This window comes from Theropithecus gelada, chromosome 1 (assembly GCF_003255815.1).
Source record: "Theropithecus gelada isolate Dixy chromosome 1, Tgel_1.0, whole genome shotgun sequence".
Taxonomy (NCBI): Eukaryota; Metazoa; Chordata; class Mammalia; order Primates; family Cercopithecidae; genus Theropithecus; species Theropithecus gelada.
The window spans coordinates 50,528,731-50,550,458 of record NC_037668.1 but is presented as its reverse complement, the minus strand read 5'-3'; the positions used below and the strand labels follow the sequence as shown (position 1 = coordinate 50,550,458).

At 38.1% G+C, this 21,728-nt stretch overlaps 1 protein-coding gene across 3 annotated transcripts in view; it reads right to left on the bottom strand.

Moving 5' to 3' along the window:
* The window catches only part of KDM1A (lysine demethylase 1A), a 66,675-nt gene that overhangs the window by 38,354 nt on the left and 6,593 nt on the right, over positions 1-21,728 (bottom strand). For 2 of the 3 annotated variants that reach the window (XM_025380506.1, XM_025380516.1), the window contains exons 2-3: positions 15,603-15,768; positions 2,077-2,136 (exon numbers count right to left, since the gene is read on the bottom strand). In XM_025380506.1, the coding sequence (XP_025236291.1) occupies positions 2,077-2,136; positions 15,603-15,768 (226 nt within the window). The remainder of the gene's footprint in view (positions 1-2,076; positions 2,137-15,602; positions 15,769-21,728) is intronic. The other variant, XM_025380526.1, reaches the window with a different exon arrangement.

The following is a 21,728-nucleotide window of genomic DNA, read 5'->3' as shown; positions in this document are numbered from 1 at the left end:
TTCTGGTAAGATATAGGTAACATCTTGACTGCAATAAGGTAACAGAGATATTAAAAATTAACAAAGAAAAGAAGGCCTCCATGAGAGTTACTTGCCTTTGATTTTTTATATCAAGTAGATAACTATAATCAGATTTCTAGCATGAAAACAAAAGCCTGATGGGATCTACATATTAAAGACTTTACTTAAAATGAGAAAACTAGAGATGTATCATATCAAGTCCTAGAATAGTTTTAAAATAAAAAGAATAAGGAATAGCGGGAGGTGAGAGAAAATGAAAAGAGAATTATACAACCTCCTATAATTCAGATTTTTTAATTTCTAGGGCAAACACTATTTTAAAGGATTTTAAGGGTGTAAGGAATAGTCTTTGCACTAAGAAGCAAGATCCCTGGGTTCTCCTTCTCCAGAACTGCTCGTGTATTGCTGGTCAATCTGTTTAACTTCTTTGGGTTTCAGATCCTAATCCATAAATAAGGGAGATACAATACTGTTTGAAGGCAGGAAGTTAGACAAGATGACCTCAAGTTCTCTTCTAGCTCTAAGATTTAGGATGTGTATACCAACTTGAGGTGGATTTTAAGAAGTCAAGATATGATCCTGGCACCAAGATACCCATGAGGGTCATCTGGCTTCATTAAGAGAAGAATGTTGATCTCTTACAAGTACATTTCTAACCCTGATTGATCATTTCACAAATGCATACTTCTGAACATGACATACCCAAAGAGAGGTATTGAAGGGTTTAGAACAGTCACCATCATTCCTGGAAACACTCAAAATTCATGTTCTACTAACAGTAATCAGCAGCACCACTGTTTTATATGAAAGTCTGCTTTCACTTTCAGCAATATATGATATTGTTTACTTATGCAAAAGAGCAAACAGTCACACACACACACACACACACAAAACAGAAACAAAAAACAAGAAAATTCAATCTCTTTCTTCAAGATTAAGACTCTAAAGGCCATCCCTGATCTTCAACAGTTCCATGGAAGATCTAATTGTGTGTCATTTGATGAAAAGCATTCTTGAAGGTTTATATGCCACAGATATAGACTCTGAACAGGGTTTAATTCTGCTGAGATAACCATGTACTGATTATCAACCAGAAATCCTTGGGACAACATTTTTAAAAGTCTTCTCCTAACATTCTGGATCCCCTAACTACTAATTGCTGTATTAACAATGAACTATCTTTAATTCGAGAGAGTAAAATACAAATAATTCCAGGACCTGTTATATGCAAATAAAGCAGACTTAAGACAGTTGAAAAGTAACAACCTTCAAAAGTGAAGTAGCGCCTATTCCAATTCTATCAAAATGTATCTATGAACCAGTTTTGAGCAACTGGAACAAAAACATCCTTCAAGAGACAAAGGATGAAATCCAGATACGTTATTTTGGATTGCTGGGATAAATTTTAACTGTTCCAGATGGTGGCCCCTATAAATTCTTTACTTTTTCCTAGAAGTAAAAATCTCATACTGTTTGGTCTGAACAGAAAAAGTATTTCAAACAGACTTTTCAAAAGACATTTTTCACAGGAGAAACAAAATGTTTAAACTGAAGAATGATTAACTATGTAATGTTAACTAAAAAAAGGTACCCAATACCATGTAACAACCATTTTTAAAAAGATGTCACTTGCCCATGTAGTTCCTCTGACTAGTCCTAGAATGCCTCTCAGTCCTTTGTGTTTTTAACTTTTGAGCCTGCGGCTTTTCCTCTCTGTGTGTACTGCTGTATTTCTCTTAAGGGCCCCATGATTCCTAAGTCTATGTTTTATATCATGTTTACTATTAATATAAAGGCTGCTGGGGAGAAAAGTACCCGCCATCTCCTCGAAAACACAAAGAGTGGAGGGCTGAGATCGGCCTGAGGACTTCAAAAGGTTTTGCTTGCCTTTGTTCTCGCTACACTCTCTACTACTACACTACTATGTCCTGTGGGTTACATTTCACCTGCGCTTCTGGCTAAAATGTGGATACCACAGCCAAAAACACTTGCAAGCATCAATTCCTACTTGGCGGCTCTTGCTACTAAGTGGCAAGCATCTAATGCCACCCTCACCTGATGCTTGGCCGTCTCCATACCCTCCAGAACTGTCGTCTTGAAGTCCTCCTGCTTGCCCTGTGGAAGGAAAGAGGAGAACTCAGGGACCTTACTCCATAAATTAGGATAATATCTGGACATAAAGGCCTAATAGTTGGTGACTCATGAATTGGCCACCAACTAGTAAACCCATATTCAGAGAGCTCCTTCTTCTGGAATCAAGGCCCAGGGAATTACATCATAGTCTTCCAAATTCTGGTCAGGAAGTTTCAACTTTACATGCTGATTCTTGTTGAAAGGCAGTGGAACAAAGTACATAGTATTTTTAATCACTAAATCCTTGCTGTTGGTCTTATTTAATATTAATAGTCTGGATGGGGGAAAATGGATTCCAAGTGTCTTTTACTAACAGCTGCTAGACTGGAAATGGAGGTGACATAGACTCTAGAATCTGGTGTTGCAATTCAGCATCAACTTAATATCCATTTAACTTTCTAATTTTAATGAAAAATTCTCTCCTTCTCTTCAAAGTAGGGAGTATAATTAAAAGACTCAGTCTCCAAAGAAGTTTCATTTACTATACACAGTAGACACTACTACAGTTAAATATGCCAGTACTTCCTAAATAAAACTAAAGAATACATAATAAGACACTCTGTGTGCTTGTGCCAAGTACTGTAGATAAACACACACTTGTGGCAACACACAGAAAGGCAGGCAAGATGTTGAATCTTTTACTTCATGCTACATAATAAGCTTTGTTAAGAAATTTTCGTCACTGATTAATATGTAGAAGTAACTTCAAGAAAAGAATCAAAGCTTGAAAATTCAATCTGAAAAAGAATAGACTGTCTTCTGAACTCTTCCAAAATCTATCATCAAGACAGATGCCATGATGCTCTTAAGCTTCTAGTCACCTGGTACAATATAGGAAAATGAGTGTGATCTTTGGAAGATATAAAACACCACCTCCCAATGATCTAAATAACTCAGACAAGCTTCATTAAACAGTTTATTTTAAAATATATACCCCAATAAGAAAGCAGATTGATTATTCCACCATTTGAGTTAGAAGGGAACAACAAAGAGAATAAAAAGATACTTAGATATAAGACATTATTTCTGATAATGATATTAGAATGTGTTGCTAGAAGATATATGCCCTGTTATGAAGATAGAATAGAATCTCATTCTAAACTCATTTTACTATGCTCTCGTCTGAAGGGTCCTTTAGGTTCAAGAACGTTATGCTTCTCAGACAAGGCCCAAGGTATACCTGTTTATAGCCCTTGGAAAAAGGCATACAATCATGAAGAGATCATCAGGTTACTAAATCCAATCTGAAAACTTATCTTGAAAATACAGGTCCTATATTTTAAACTCTACTATAAACTTAAAATCAGATATATTCATTCTTAGTAAATTCTGACTTTATTGATAAAATATATTTTGTAGAGCTGGGTACAGTGGCTCAGGCCTGTAATCCGAGCACTTTGGGAGGCTGAGGCGGGCGGATCACTTGAGGTCAGGAGTTCAAGACCAGCCTAGTCAACATGGTGAAACCTCGTTTCTACTAAAAACACAAAAGTTAGCCAGATGTGGTGGCGCTCGCCTGTAATCCCAGCTACTCGGGAGGCTGAGGCAGGAGAATCGCTTGAACCTGGGAGGCAGAGGCTGCAGTAAGTCAAGGTCGCGCCATTGCACTCCAGCCTGGGCGACAGAGCGAGACTCCATCTCAAAATAATAATAACAATAATAATAAATTTCATAGGGTTTTAAAAAATGTTGCCATTGTTTTGTTTGGTTCCAAATAAAACCAAGCTGGATCAGAAAACTGAATTGTATTTGGGGAAGAAAGGGAGCAGCGAGGGACTCAGAACAATGAAACAAATAGTTTCCAAGAATCACACTTAAGATTAGGAATAATATAGCTGTTATCTTTCAAATTATGTTTCTGACTTGGCAAAAATAAAAGTAACAGTCTCCTGTCATGAAGGTATTTCACCACTAAAAACTTAGATAAAAACAGCAAAAAACCAAAAAACCAAAAAACACACACTTTGAAGTGAGCCTAAGCCTGAATTACTTTATCTTTCCTAATCCTATCGTTTTCCTTCTTTTCCAACTATAACACATGTCATACAATAAACTCATTAATTTAACCTACAGGTAGCTCTTGGCTGATTTTTGTGTGTGAATCAATGGTGCTCTGATTCACAAAAACAGACGGATTTCTTACCCCTGACTTGCATACTCAATAGGTCAACGAGAACAAAAGGGCAACAAGGTAGTCTTTTTTGGCTTCTGATTTTGAAGAAAGGAATTTAAAAACTTCTTAAAAAGATACTTTTTTTTTAATTTAAAAAAATACAGGGAAAATATAGAAAATATTCAATACCCTGCAAAGATTTTTAAAGGGGATCCCATAACAACAAAATGTCAAAACAGAAATGAAACTCCAGGCCGGGAACGGTGGCTCACGCCTGTAATCCCGGCACTTTGGGAGGCCGAGGCGGGTGGATCGTGAGGTCAGGAGTTTGAGACTAGCCTGACCAACATGGTGAAACCCTGTCTCTACTAAAAATACAAAACTTAGCCAGGGGTTATGGCATGCGCCTGTAATCCCAGCTACTCAGGAAGCTGAGGCAGGAGAAACGCTTGAGCCTGGGAGGTGGAGGCTGCAGTGAGCCGAGACTGTACCACTGCACTCCAGCCTAGGCAACACAGCAAGACTCCATCTCAAAAAAAAATAAAAAGGGAAACTCCAAAGTATTATTTAAGCAGAAGAGTAGAAGAAAACCAAGCAGAAGGTTCCATATAACATAAGAAATGATGGAAAACAAAATTTTAAAATGCTTAAAATTAAATTAAGAAACATGATATTTATCTCTTGATGATGGTTTAACTTGTCTGGAAATAAAGAATGAAGTTATTATTTTCACTCCAATCATACTCGAGAGTACTTTGAAGGTGCCTACTTCTCCAAAGACAACTGAAAGATCATCTTTACTAGCAGTCTATTATGGACCAATTCTTGAACATTTTCTTAAAAACAGCAAATATACAATACTGCTTGCAGCTAACTTTTCATCCAGGTAGTCTCTGATTATGATATATATAAAATCCCTTATTCATCTGCTCTTTGAGTCTTTCCAGCCTAGGACTCTGTTTCTGATAGTGGCTCAGGACACACTAACAGCAGGCAAGTAGTGCTGTTAGCTTTCCATGAGTACAAATTCAAAACAGAAAATGAAAATATTCAAAAGCAACTTTGTAGTATCACCTCGATTTTGGCACCTCTACACAAGAAACTCCCTTTTGTTTTTATCCCAAACCACCAAACCTACAAAAGAGTCCTCAAGCTTGATGTAGAGACTCTTTTTCATTTTTAAATTATTTTTAGAGAGACAAGGTCTTGCTCTGTCGCCCAGGGTGGAGTACAGTGGTTCATCATAGTTCGCTGTAACCTTGAACTCCTGGGCTCAAGGGATCGATCCTCTTGCCTCAGCCTCCTGAGTAGCTAGGACTACAGGCATGTGCCACCATATCTGGCTAATTTTTTTTTTTTTTTTGTAGAGACAGGTTCTCGATATGTTGCCCAGGCTGTTTTTGAACTCCTAGCCTCTCACTTCAGCCTCTCAAAGCACTCAGATTATGAGCGTGAGCCACCACAATCGGCCTAAAGTAGAGACTCTTCATACAGCTTATTTGTACACAGCTACTCCAAATTGAAAATGAAGATCTTTTTGGTTTATCTTACATAACAGCCTTTCAGTTGACTTCAGACCTTCAGAGCTAAGAGTCCTTCTTGAACCGTGAAGTATTGTAGTTATAATCACATTACTGAATGTTTTCTCATCTGAATTAAAATAAGAGATCACTCTTCCAACATCTTAAAAGGAAGTCTATGTTGACTTTCAAATGCTTTTATCTGGCAAACAAACAAGAAGGTGAAAATTACTGGTTGGTTGTTTCCAGAAACAGATTCACATTTTGACTAGTTTCTTGGAATCACATTCAAATTGTAAACATTTTAAGAAACTTCTAAATCTAGGAAGCAACGATTTTCCGATACAAGATAAATTTATCAAAATGACCAAATTTATGGAATAAAAGTGAATGCCAACCTACTGATTTCAATTGAATTTAATAAATTAGCAGGTGAAAGAAACATTTCAAAAGTTAAAGCCAACTTGGAATATGTGTCTCTACCGTATTAAGACACTAATTGAGTTTCTTATTTAATAAACAATGTTTACTATATCTACCCCAAAACTGCAAAGCACAAATACAAAAGTAGAATAGGTAGACTCTCTGTTTTCAAAGAGTTTACAACCTAGTTGAGAAAAGATGAAAAATATCTACAAGGAAACTTTTGTTATTGTTAAGAAACAAGAAGCTGACACAGTCTTGGAAAACCAGGGAAGCTTTCAGAACAATTCCCAAGAGATCTGGATAGACTACGAGGCAGTGAAACCACCACTATGGTCCAGATCATTTACAAAGATAAAGAGAAAAGCACAGACATGGTATGTGCAGAGGACTGCACAGTACCTACTTACAGAAGGAGATGGTCTGAAAAAGCAGTGGGAGATCAAGTGGATTGGTAAAACAAGCCCTTTCCAGTACCCAAACCTGAATGTGATTTTAGTAGTAATGGAGGAAAACTGTGTGATCTTTGGCACAAAGACAGCACAACAAATGCTATTTTAGTTAAACTAATCTGGCCACCTTGTACGAGATGGATTAGAGGGAAAACCCAGATAAAGGAGATCCAATTGAAAAGCTATTGAAATAATTTACATACAAGTTGAAATTCACTAGAAAAAGGTGACAGTAAAAACGGGTAAGGCCTAACAAATGAAAAAGACTGTGCACAGTAAGATGTACGACTTTACAACAGACTTGGTAAAAGGGATAAAGAACTTTCAGGATGACTCTAGGGTTTTAAGTTCAGAAGACTAGTAATGCTACTAACAAAATGGGAAATTTGGGAAACCGGCTAATACAATTAAGTGGAAACGTTCTAAAGATGGCTGGAAACTAAAGAATAGAACTCAGAAGTAAGAATGTAGCTAAAAGACTTTAAGATAGCATGGAGGTAATAATAGGCTCAGAGAATTTGAAGCAGTCATAAATGCATGATTAATCTCATGAAGATAAGGAAAGTCACAGTTCCAAAGAGGAATTAACAGTGGCTCACACCTGTAATCCCAGTGCTTCGGGAGAGACCAAGTCAGGAGGATCACTTGAGACAAGGAGTTCAAGATCAGCCTGAGCAGCGTTCAAAATGAAATTATGAGTTTCAACTAGAATAGCAATCCCTGGGTTACAGTATCATTTAAAATATTGAACTAAAACAGCCTTCTTAAGGTTTAGAAAAAAAGAAAAATTGTTTTGCTTGAGGTAGGAGCTTGCCTGGAACTTCCACTGAACTGCTGAAAGAACAATACCACCACAGATTTGTGCTTGAAGACTTCCGCTGGGTAGTAGTAGCAAGGATCCCATCAAAAGAAAGTAAAAGGCCCTACAAGCTAGGGAGAAATGCAAAGCTTTAGAAGCCAATGGAAAGAATTTACTTTTTCACATATTATTTCCCTCCACATTCCATAGTAGAAATTTTCCTGATCCTTATTTTGCTGCAGTCTTGGTTTGTGTTCACTTTTCAAAATGTTCCAGAGAAAGCTTACATTTCAGATGTTACGTTGTCCAACTACCAAGCTTAAGGTGTGTCTGGTTAATAACAAAGCTTACAAAACATTTCTTATAACTCGACAGCCGATGCAAGAATTTCAATTATATTATTCTCTTGAGGAAAGAAAAAAAACTGTTAGAAAGTCCCAAAGTCATCTCTCATTCTCATGATGTAACATAAAATATCAAGATTTAAGTTACACACACACACACACACGCGCGCACGAACAGTTCCAGATGCTTAAAAAGTTATCTATTTCATAAGTGACTCATTACTGAAAATGGCCTACCACCAACACTTTCCCAAAGTAAGATAGTATGTGTGTCTGTCTGGTCTAAAGCTGCCCTAAATTTTTTTCTAAATAAAACACCAATCCACCCTATTCTTGGTTCAATTAACTCTGTTTAATAAACACAAGATGTTTATACACAAAGGTGGATTTCACATTTTCTCATTTGATTCTCATAACAAGTCTCATTTTGTAGATGAGAAAATCCTCAAAAAGTATCTTGTTCTTCTATTACAACATGATCAGACCCAATAAATGATGGCAACAAAAAGAATTCAAATAAATTATAAAAATAAAGGTGATCAGCTAAACAAATTACTATTTTGCCTTAATAAAAAGTACAACAAAATAACCAATGAAATGACTTCATTAAGAAAAGCAGGTCAATCTCTCAAAGACCAAACATAAACTTGTAGCATCTGATTCAAGGGTTCTTTATCAGCCAAAAGTAGTAAACAGTTAAAAATCAAGGATCTAAAACTGCTTCATCCTTTCATGTTTAACACAAAATTTCAAAACCCAATTTTAGGGAGAAACATTATTTAAAAACAGCTTCTGAGAGATCTATTGTACAACATGGTGACTATAATTAATCACAATACATTGTATTCTTGAAAAATGTCAAGAAAGTGGGTAAGTGTTGTCACCACAAAAATGATAACCATGTGGGGTAACGCATGTTTATCAGCTAAATTTGGTCATTCTGCAATGTATTTATACTTCAAAACATCATGCTGTACATAATAAATACAATCTTATTTATCAATTAAAAAATAACTTCTGAGTTCTCACCATACTTTCTATATATTTTTATTGTAGTTTCTTCATTGTAGCTACTTATTAACATCTGTAACCCTAAACTGAACCGCAAATTCTTTTTTTTTTTTTTTGAGACAGGGTCTCACTCTATCACCCAGGCTGGAGTGCAGTGGTACAATCCCGGCTCACTGCAACCTCTGCCTCTCAGGATTAAGCGATTCTAGTGCCTCAGCCTCCTGAGTAGCTGAGATTACAGACATGTGTCACCACTCCCAGCTAATTTTTGTATTTTTAAAATTTTTTTTTAAGTAGAGACGGGGTTTCACCATGTTGGCTGGGCTGGTCTCGAGCTCCTGGCCTCAGTTGATCCACATGCTTTGGCCTCCCTAAGTGCTGGGATTACAGGAATGCACCACAACACCCAGCCACTGGACAACAAATTATTTGCAGGAGGATGTAATCTTTCTCTTTGAACCCTTATAATCCAGCACTGTGACTGCAACAAAATAATTATCATTGTACAATAATATATGTAGAATAAAGTCAATGAGGAACTACCACATTTGGGGGAAATCTTAATTTTTGTAGAAAATGCCTCATTTATTTTTTTAAAAATTTGCCCTCCATACTACCAATTCTCTACTCTTCACCCTTCCTACCTCTATATGCCTCTAGAATTTTTATATTGATATCACACTTGAGTATTTTGCTTTCCATTATGCATTTATGTCTACATTTGTGTCTCATACTAGGCTATAAATTATCTGAGAGTGGGGACCATGTGTTGTATAGCATATTTGTCTTGATCTATTCATAGTGCCTCAAAATATAAGAACGTAAGAATTCTGTTGAATTACTTTTTCAGTCTGTCACTTTTTTTCCTTAGCCCTCCAGTAAATTTTGGAGCATAGATCACTGAAATGATGTTGTTATTCAAAAAAGGCAGGGAGGCAGGGAGAGGGTGGCAAGAGAACTAACCCTATGCCTATTTTCTGAATGTATGCATCATACTTCATATAATGAGAACTCAAATGATTTCGGGCATTTATTTTATACTAGCATGTCAAAATGACAACACAGACAACTCTGTCAGGAATGAACTCCCTAGTCACTTCTGGTAAACCTATAAAACAGGGTCTCCTGCTGGGCTTGGGGATGTAATAGAATCCTATCATCTTCCCTGTGGTGGTAATCTGAGTTAATTCTCACTAAACCTGAAAGCTAGCCCTTCTCTCTGGTTCCATTTGTAGGCATGGAGAGAGAAATCAGAGAGAAAAGCCTGAGATTAGCCACTTGAGAATAGTTACAGCATGATTTTAAAAAAAACAAAGTGGTTCACCTGAGCTCTGGCCATTACTATTCATGCTGCCAAACCCAGTGCTTGGCAACCACCACCCACGGCTGTACTGACTGCACTCAGTATGACTGTCTCACAGGAAGAGATCAGAGTACCTTACAAACAAAGAACTATACTAATATAAGGTGAAAATATTAGTATCGTTTATTTTTTTTCTTTTAAAGTAAGAAAATTAATCTTCAACTCTTCTCTGGTCAAATTCTATTATGCCAAGTTCTATAGAATAGTCTAAAAGATACCGCCTTTTAATACTTGCTCTACTAAATAATTCATCAAATTTTTGGTCCTCAATCTTTTGTTATATGAAATTTTCATTATAACAGCATTTGTGATCAAATTTCATTGAATCTTTAAATTCTTCTACCCATAAATTGTGTATTTTCTGTAATTCAGTATTTTTACTAATTCAGGTTAACATCACCTTTTAGGTAAATTTTAAAAATACTTTCAACCTACAGTATGATTATTATGTGAACAAGCCCCCAAATCTATTAAAACCACACAAAATTGTTTACCATACCTTTATCTCACATAAATGATTTTTGTTAATTTATTTAACAGCCAAGCTGGGCGTGGTGGCTCACACCTGTAACCCCAGCACTTTGGAGGCTGAGGCAGGTGGATCACCTGAGGTCAGGAGTTCGAGACCAGCCTGGCCAACATGGAGAAACCTCATCTCCACTAAAAATACAAAATTAGCTGGGCATGGTGGTGCATGCCTGTAACCCCAGCTACTCGGGAGGCTAAGCCAGAATTGCTTGAACCAGGGAGGTGGAGGTTGTGGTGAGCTGAGATCGCGCCATTGCACTCAAGCCTAGGAAAACTCCGTCTCAAAACAAACAAACAAACAAAAAAACAAAAACAGCCTACATGTCTTTAAAAACACATACCTACAAACTTTTAAAATTACCACATATAACAGAGAAGAGGGCTTCCTCTGGTACAAATAAGAATATAAACAAGAAGATAAAGTGATTCTTCCCATGGTCATTCATAAAATAAATTATAATACAGACTTGTTAACCAATCACATTTAACAAAATCTATTTGAAGAGTTAACCAATAACTTAATGGAAGCCTCTGAGCTTCATTAGAGTCTTAAGTATTAGGACATCACAGAGCCTAGAAAAATGATATACACACTCACATGCATATACACACAGACACAAGCACACTTCTGATGTCTCTACTGAGAAATCCATTAACTTGAAGAAGGCTTGAGAAAGGCATCTTAATAACCCATTTCAAATTTCCTTTTATTTATTTTAGAATAAGTTTCCATGAAAGTCTCAGGCTATGTACAACTAAGTTACTTCTAACTCAGAATGTATCTTGAGTTCTCTAGTGAAAAGTTACCCAATACAAAATTTAAATCCAGGAACTAACTAGTAAGATTTTTCTGGTAAATTCTAACTGCTGAAAGGCAGCGGAGGGAAAAAAAAATTGAATCATGTTTCCATATGAAAATAAAAAAGCCAAGTGTTGGAGAATCAGTTAATACAGGAATATAAAACTCACTGAGGAAAATAATGTAATGTACACAGGGTAACAATCTGAGCAAAGACAGGAAAAAGGCATTTCTCCAAAAAATAAAAGGTACTTTACCAGGGGACTATTATTCTAAATCAATGAAGTCCAACTGAAGGAGATTTGATTCTATTTTATAAACTCTCCACTATTATGTGACACTGCTAGTAACCAAACACACTCAATTCCAAAGACAACCTGTTCAAGTTTAGTTGGCATGACCTAGAAAAACTTCCATCTTCACAGAAAAGGTACTAGGAAACCAAGTAAAACCATCATGTGTTAAAACAAATAAATGCAAAAGTATAGTAAATATAAAAATGCATGGAAATGTTTAGGAAAACAAAATGAGGTAGTTTTTAAATATAAACAGTAATATTTGGTATGAAAAATCCATTATTTACCCATTTTGACTACCATAGGACTACAATGCCACATTAAGTTATGGTCAAAAATTGACAAATCTAAAAACAATATTTAGGTCAACAGAGACAACTTCCTTCCAATTAAATAAGTTCAATCAGACCAACAAAAACACCCAAACTTTTTCTTTCCATAAAAATTCAACTTTGATATTAAGAACATTTTTCCACTGACCAATAGTCTATCTCTCCAATCTCTGCTTCTTTACTCCCTTAGTTCACCCTTAGCATGAGATTGGTCTTTCCAAAAACATATTTCAGAATAACCTCCCTTGCTCAAAAAACCTCAGGGCTACCGCTGACACTCCTAATGCTCAAATTCCTTAGCCTGGCTTAGTCAACCAAGGCTATTCACAATATGGCTCCCATCTTTCTGGCTTCCTCTCAGTACTCTCCCAGAGGAACCTTATTCAGTCAATTTGACCCACTGACTTCAGGATACCTTGTGCTTTCATAATTAACAAAGTATTTTCTTCCTGTTAAGATTAACACACTGCAGAAAGCAAAGCAAAAATTTCTAAACAAATTTAAAAGTTGGTAAGAATGAAATGTATGCAAATATTACTTTTTTGTTTTGTTTTTTGGATTTTTTTTTGAGGCGGAGTCTTGCTCTCACAAAGACTGGAGTGCAGTGGCACGATCTCAGATCACTGCAACCTCTGCCTCCTGGGTTCAAGCAATTCTCCTGCCTCAGCCTCCCAAGTAGCTGGGATTACAGGCACGCACCACCACATCTGGCTAATTTTTATATTTTTAGTGGAGACATGGCCAGGCTGGTCTCGAACCCCTGACCTCAGGTGATCCACGCGCCTCAGCCTCTCCAAGTGCTGGGAGCCACTGCGCCTGGCCCTTACCTATAATTTTTGACAGAATAAGTTAATTCCTAGTGATTGCCTTATAAAAAAAACTGAGAACAAGAAACGGTTTGGTAAAGAAACAAACCCACAGGCCCGGCATGGTGGCTCATGTCGGTAATCCCAGCACTGTGGGAGACCGAGGCGGGCCAACATGGTGAAACCCTGTCTCTACTAAAAATGCAAAACTTAGCCGGGCGTGGTAGCGCACGTCCATAATTCCAGCTACTCAGGGGGCTGAGGCAGGAGAATCACTTAAACCCAGGAGGCGGAGGTTGCAGTGAGCCGAGATCATGCCAATGCACTCCAGTCTGGGTAACAGAGCGAGACTCTGTCTCCAAAAAAATAAAAATGAAACAAACCTACATCTTCTCTCAAGCTTTTAATATAGTCATATGGCAATGCTTCCATTCAATTTTTGACTAAAAACTTTTGCAAAAGATGATAAGACGAAAGACTTAGAAACCCTGGACAGTGTCCAAAAATTTAACTTACCTGATAACATTTTATGATTCACCATCAGGACCCAATCTATTGCTAAACTACATAAGCAGTTTAGGCTAATAAGTTGACACTTTTTCTAGGGAAAGTACATCCCTAATTCACCCCAGAAATTTTCAGAATCATTAAGTTGTTTTAAAGGAAAAATCACTATTTTCATAACCACAAACAATATATTAGCAAGTTTTGGCTGTTATCACATCTCTAAGCACTGAAGACATCCTCAACTTAAAATTTCAACTTCCCCCCAAAAACAAAGATAACTTAAACTAAACCACTGCATTATAATTAACTACAACACAATAAAGACAGCTCCTAAATCCTAAATCCTTTTGTTAAGACATTTACTTTTTGTGGGAACAATACCTGACATTTATGAAATTAAAAACAAACAAACAAACAAAAAACGCTTTCAGAAAAAAGCAAACAGCAACACCAAGACATGGTTTAAAATTTTCAAAGAAACGCTTATCAACTTGGAACCTATGGTAAATCAATTATTTACTGGAGACACAACCACACAACAAAGGTGAGGCAGCATCTGAGATATCAGATCATCAATGCATAATACTTAGAGCCCTTGAACTAAAAAGTCAGTCCACTCTTGAGCTACCACAGACATTAAAACGGTTATCCCCAAGTATCTCATTAGCAGGTCTACAGCAAAGGTAGAAGAAAGGTAAGAACCAAAAAGAACACAGAAGAAAAAGGCACAGGGTGAAGGGAAAGGTTGGAGGTAAGAACAGAAAGAACAGAGATAAATGTGTAAGACTAGAAAGAGGAAGAAGAAAAATGAAAAATGAGAGAAGGTGTAAAGTAAAAAGGCAGCTACACTTGCCCGGGGAACATTAGCCCCAAAAGTAATATACTACTGAAACTAGAAACCTTCAAACAAGGAGTTGCCCAATAAATCATTTTAAGAAAGTTTTAGGAAAACCACTCTTCTTAGAAAACCCCTGACTTTCGAATGAACTAAAACCAGAATCTATCTTTTTTTCTGAATGTTCTCAAACTGTATTCCTTTAGTACACTTTATTACAGTCCTATAAATTATAAATTTGATTTTTAAGTTTTAGCCAGACTTTGATAAGCTCCAAACCTAAGTAACACTTGACTGGTAATGCCCTCAAGTGAAGCATCAGTACTTCTGGTAATTCACAGTAACACCATAGGGGAGAAAACCCTTAAAAAAAAGAGGCTAAAACAAAAGATAAAACATCTTAAATGAAGTATGTCTTAATCTGGGTACCTATGAAAGTCACGCAAGACACAGCAGATGGGGTCTGAAACCACCATTTTGTTTTTAAAAGGTACAGGACTAAAAGAACCAGAGAGATGTGTGGGTCTGAAGCTATTCGAAATATAAAACTTATTTCAAGAGGAGGAACTTAGTAAAAATTCAAAGTCACACAGAGTAAATAAAATGTCATTAAGCGCACGAGATACAAAAATTCATTAAAATACTGCTTTTGCTTGGGCTCTCCAAAACAGAAAGGCATGTATCCCTGACTGGTCCAGCCATCCTCAGAAAGCTAGTACTCAGCATTGAGGGTGTGTTAGTGAGAATTCTTTAGAGCTGTTTGAAGCTCTGAAATCAAAACTATAGACTCCCATAATCTTTCTAGATTTTCTGGCCTAGAATATATTTTTATATTTGTTCACCAGGAAAAGGCACTTCTCAAAACCAATCCACACCATGAAAGTTTTATCATCAAGTATCTAACTACGTGGTAAACACATTATTTAGCTAGAACAATTTCTGAATCAGAGCTGTCATTGACAGGTCTGGTGCTTTGGATGTAGCTTTCTGTATGTCTTCTCTAATCATTTATTTTCTCCTATTTTCCAACCACCTTATATTGCCACTGTCCTTCCATTCCCACCCTTTACCTTCCTCCTGTATATGTACAGACACACAAAAAGAGTATCAGTACCACTACGTATGTATCTATGTGTATACATACACACATATACCTGTATATGTATACACACACACAAAGACACACATGGCAGGAGCCCCAATATCAGAGTTTATTATAAACCAAAGATAAAGACATAAATAATATTGTAGAATGGAAATAAATCCATTAATTCTTATTTCTAAGATAAAACAGAACTGTCGTTGGACACTACAACTCACCCGATGGTTCTTCAGGCTCACTTTCATTTTCTTCCTCAGGTGGGGCTTGAGGGGGTGGTGGGGGAAGTTTCTTTTCCTTCTCTGCTTTGGCATTTCTCTCTTCTTCTGAATAATACTCATCTTCTGAGAGGTTGGCCAAGCTTTCATCCATCTCTCTGTACTCTACCTATATGGAGATCATACCAGGGAAAGCTAAATGCAGTGAACATTTAAAATCAGGGACTCTATTTGGAACCATCAATCAATGTGAATTGTTAACTTCACATTTTAAGGGAAGTAAGTGTACAACAAGGAACAAGCCAGCTTATAATAGGTAGTTATTAAAAACAAAACCTTCATGAAACAATCTTGTGTCAGTTCAGGTTCAAACTAATCTGCCACTTTTACATCATAGCACTGACATTCAAATCATTGACTCTAAGGCTCTCAACAACTTCTCAAAAAAAATTTTTAATTGTATGTATCATGCTCACATACCGGAATTTCCAACAAAAGATTAAAATAACCCTCAGACAAAAATATAGTCAACTAGAATATCAAGTCTGTCTAATGCCAAGCCTGTGCTTCTAACTACTATTCCAACGGAAAATAGCAAAACAATTCCAAAAACCAAATGGAGGGCATAGAGTAGAAAATAACAACAGTCAAACTGAAACTATGAAAAGGTGCATTTGCTTAAAAAATTCACTTAGGAGAGGCCAGGTGCAGTGGCTCACGCCTGTAATCCCAGCACTTTGGGGGGCTGCGGCAGGCAGATCACCTAAGGTCAGGAGTTCGAGACCAACCTAGCCAACATGGTGAAACCTTCTCTACTAAAAATACAAAAATTAGCTGGGTGTGGTGGCAGGCACCTGTAATCCCAGCTACTTGGGAGGCTGAGGCAGGAGAATCGCTTGAACCCAGGAGGTGGAGGTTACAGTGAGCCGAGATCAAACCACTGCACTGCAGCCTGGGCGTGAGACTCTATCTCAAAAAATAAAATAAAATAAAATAAATTAAGAGGTAAGTGACGTGGAAATGGAGGATACAGGTCTTACTACTAATTCACACCGGCTATAAAGGAAAGGGAGGTATGTCATTAGCAAAAAGAGGAAGCAGTTTTAGTGAATGTGTCACTGAGGGTAACAGAGCGTAAGACAGGAAAGATTATTATGGATTGGTTAGCCAAAATGTGTAATATGGTATTACAAATAGTTTTCAACATTGGAACATTCTCAAATCATCATTGTGACTTCCTAATAAAAGAAACTACAGCTAATTATTATGGAATCAATTAAAAGATAATTATTATGGAATCAATTAAAAGATTCTAATTATTATTAATTCTATGAAAAGATAATTTATTAGACATGGAAAAAAAGCAAAGACAATGTGGTTTCCACACGTATCTAATGTTTTACATTTCCAAGATTAATAGTCCTGTGGATTACAGTGAATGTAATACATTTTAACTTGCTAAACATCTTTGATATAGCTTTGGATGGTCAGCTGTTTTTATACTATCTTTTTGCTCTTTTTTTTAAATGATAGGACCACAAGATTTGGGGGAGGGGGAATGGCTGCTGGAAGTACAAGAGTTTTACCGAAAATAGGGATTGGGTTAGAAAACGGAAACAAAAATTAAGAATAATGAACTGACTAGTTCTGACCCATGCTCTAAGAATCTTACTTAATATATGAATAATTGTATTCACCTACTCAAATACTGAACACTGAGCACATGGTACAATGGAGAAAACAATTATGACTGAGTGTGTCCCTGCCCCTAAAAAGCTGAAAATCTGGTTCCAAGTAAATGATCCTGATCAGATGACCATCTCATACAGGGTCTCTGCAATAAGACTACAGAAATGTAGATGATATTATACTAAACTTTATCCTAACTGACTGAGATAAACTGTGGAAACAGGTCTCAGGACAATGGATGAAAAAGCAGCAAGGAGAAAAAAAAAGTTTCAAAGAGGGAGAGAAGTCAGAATAGGCCATAAACTTTTATAGTATGCAGTTTTCTTTTCCTTTTACCCCTCAATAGTGCTTGACTCTTCCCTTCCCCAAAGATTCAGTCCTTTGATCCACTGCCCATCAATCTTATTTACTCAATAATGACTTAACAAGTACCTAATATGGAACTGGACAATGTGCAAATTTTGAGACAAAAACAAAGACTAATACAAAATCCTTTCTATTGTAGTTCAGTTTTTCCCAAAGGATGTTCCACTAGATACTATATCCTTTGAAGGAGTAAAGGATCCAATATCAAGTCTGGGAAACTGCAATCTTTACAGGTCCCCTCTAGGAGAGTCACAATTCACATTAAAGGAGAAGGCTGGGTGTGGTGGCTCACGCCTGTAATCCCAGCACTTTGGGAGGTGGGGGCGGGCAGATGCCAAGGCAGGAGGACTGCTTAAGCCCAGGAGGCCAAGGGGTGCAATCTGTGATCGAACCACTGTGCTCCAGCCTGAGTGACAGACACAGACCCTGTCTCAAAAAAATAAAAAATAAAGGTACTGCTAAGTTTTGCACCAAAAACAATCTTTTCAATATTGTTTAATCCAGTGTCTTGACAAAGAAATAATTAACAAGGAAAACACTTGGAAAAGGCTGGTCTAGAAAGGGTTCTTAGTCTTTAGGAACAAAAGAGATTAGAAAAATACGTACAGGTAGAAGCAATAATATCCGATGGTATTATTAAAAACAAAACTGTTTCACAGAACCCTAGGATTCTTCAAGATTTAGAATTTTAATTTTTAAATGTATTAAATACACACTCATGTGTTAAAACAAATCTTAATCCTTTAGAGACCACCAACACATTAACTTGTGCTGCTCGGGTAACTCAGCTTGGGGTAGACTTAAGAATGAAGTTTCTTCTGCCATCTCTGTTCAACTGAGAGCATCCTGAGATGACAAAGCAAGCTTAAAAAAAAAAAAAAAAGGCCGGGCGCGGTGGCTCACGCCTGTAATCCCAGTACTTTGGGAGGCCGAGGCGGGCGGATCACAAGGTCAGGAGATCGAGACCACAGTGAAACCTCGTCTCTACTAAAAAATACAAAAAATTAGCCGGGCGCGGTTGTGGGCGCCTGTAGTCCCAGCTACTCGGGAGGCTGAGGCAGGAGAATGGCGGGAACCCGGGAGGCGGAGCTTGCAGTGAGCTGAGATCCGGCCACTGCACTCCAGCCTGGGCGACAGAGCGAGACTCCGTCTCAAAAAAAAAAAAAAAAGCTGGGAGCAGTGGCTCAAGCCTGTAACCCCAGTACTTTGGAAGGAAGAAGGAGGAGGATCATTTGAGCCCACTTCTACACCAGCCTAGACAACACAGGGAAACCCTGTGTTTACAAAAAACTAAAAAAACTTAGCCTGGTGTGGTGGCGTGCACCTGCAGTTTCAGCTACTAAGGAGGCTGAGGTGGATCACTTGAACCCAGGGGGTCAAGGCTACAGTGAGCTATGATCTAAACACGGCACTCCAGTCTGTGTGACAGAGTCGAGACCCTGTCTCAAAAAAAAAAAAAAAAAAAAAAGAAAGCAAACAAAACCAACCTCCTCCCTTTTGCACAACTTGTCAAATCAGTACTAGACTGCCACAATACTTCATAAACAAAGCAAAATACAGAAACAAAATTGGATTCTTCCCTGGTTGTCTAGTTGCTGGGTGAAAAGAATGGATTCTGGCCGGGCGCGGTGGCTCAAGCCTGTAATCCCAGCACTTTGGGAGGCCAAGACGGGTGGATCACGAGGTCAGGAGATCGAGACCATCCTGGCTAACACGGTGAAACCCCGTCTCTACTAAAATACAAAAAAAATTAGCCGAGTGTGGTGGCGGGCGCCTGTAGTCCCAGCTACTTCGGAGGCTGAGGCAGGAGAATGGCGTGAACCCGGGAGGCGGAGCTTGCAGTGAGCTGAGATCCGGCCACTGCACTCCAACCTGGGTGACAGAGCGAGACTCTGTCTCAAAAAAAAAAAGGCCGGGCGCGGTGGCTCAAGCCTGTAATCCCAGCACTTTGGGAGGCCGAGACGGGTGGATCACGAGGTCAGGAGATCGAGACCATCCTGGCTAACACAGTGAAACCCCGTCTCTACTAAAAATACAAAAAACTAGCCGGGCGAGGTGGCGGGCGCCTGTAATCCCAGCTACTCCGGAGGCTGAGGCAGGAGAATGGCGGGAACCCGGGAGGCGGAGCTTGCAGTGAGCTGAGATCTGGCCACTGCACTCCAGCCCGGGCTACAGAGCAAAACTCCGTCTCAAAAAAAAAAAAAAAAAGAAAAGAGAAGAAAAGAAAAGAATGGATTCTAAGGCTAAAACAAGACTATCACGCTTAATTTCCAATCTCAAATTTGGCTTCACCAGTAGCCTCATTTTCTCATAGACTGACAACTAAAATAAATGTTATAAATTTTAACTTCTCAATACTACTTAATAGTAGTGTGTTTTATTTTGGGATTTTTGCTTAAAATTTTATTTTGTAAAAAAGGCTTTCCTCATTTAATAAAGCTTTTTTTTTTTAGATAATTTTTAAATTGCCTGGAGCCAAGAAGTGACCATTTAAGCAAAGTTTTAAAACCATCTGAAAGAATCATACAAACTTTAATAAAAACTATTCCCCTGAGAAAAGGAATGGGTACTTTGAACCTAAAGGATTGGGAATCTCTCATCCCTAAGTAAAAACCCCAAAGACTGCAGAGACTCTACAACTACTCACAACCACGGACATAAAGATGTCCCAACAGGGAGACTATGAGTGAGTAGGGTAATTATTCTTACTTTCACACTGATGACGACTCTCGAATTTAAATCTTTAGTCTCTTCCTTCTCCTCCCTACCCTTATTACAATGATTCATTCACTCCTCAATCTCCTTAAAGCATCAGTCTTTATAAAGAAATCTTTCTTGGGCTGGGCATGGTGGCTCACACCTGTAATCCTAGCACTTTGGGAGGTCGAGGTGAGCAGATCACTTGATCTCAAGAATTCGAGACGAGCCTGCGCAACATAGCGAGACTCCATCTCTACAAAAATTAGCTGTCGGTGGTGGTGCACATCTGTAGTTCCAGCCGCTTGTGGGGGATGAGGCATGAGGACCACTTGAACCTGGAAGGTCAAGGCTGCAGTGAGCCATGATTGGGCCACTGCACTCCAGCCTGGGTGACAAAGTGAGACACTGTCTTAAAAAAAAAAAAAACAAACCCACAAAGACCACAAAATTTTCTCCTTTCACACTGCATTCCTATATCAAAACATCTCATGTACCCCATAAATATATATACCTACTACGTACCACAATAATTAAAAATTTAAAAAAAACCTTTCTCACTTTTATCTAGGGCACAATTGCCAGGTTAATTTTCCCATTATGTGATATTTTCTAATAGCTTAACAGATGAACATCAAATTTTTCAAACCAGCATATAAACTCTCTGGCCTTGACTATTCACACTGCCTTTTTTATTTTTATTTTTATAAGACAGGGTCTCACTGTCACCAAGGCTGGAAAGCAGTGGCATGATCTCAGCTCACTGCAACCTCTGCCTCCCAGGCTCAAGTGATTCTCCTGCCTCAGCCTCCTGAGTAGCTAGGAATACAGGCGCATGCCACCACACCTGGCTAATTTTTGTAATTTTGTATAAACAGAGTTTCGCCATGTTGCCAAGGCTGGTATCAAACTCCTGGGCTCCATCGATCTGCCCACCTTGCCCTCCTAAAGTGCTGGGATTACAGGCATGAAACACCATGACTGACCTGAATTCAAACTTAATTCTAATCACTAACATACTAGTAAAAAAGTCCTCAATGCTGTTCTACCAACCTCTAAGCTCCCTAAAGCTACTACCATCTTTTTCTGTTAATCCAACACCATATACTCAAGGTCCACCTCCTCTGAAGATTATTTCTTAATTATTGTAAATTTTAAAACTATATCTGCCAGGCGCAGTGGCTCATGCCTGTAATCCCAGCACTTTGGGAGGCCAAGGCAGGTGGATCACCTGAAGTCAGGAGTTCTAGACCAGCCTGGCCAACATGGTGAAACCCCCGTTTCTGCTGAAAATACAAAAATTAGCCAGGCGTGGTGGCAGGCACCTGTAATTCCAGCTACTCTGGGGGCCGAGGCAGGAGAATCACTTGAACCGGG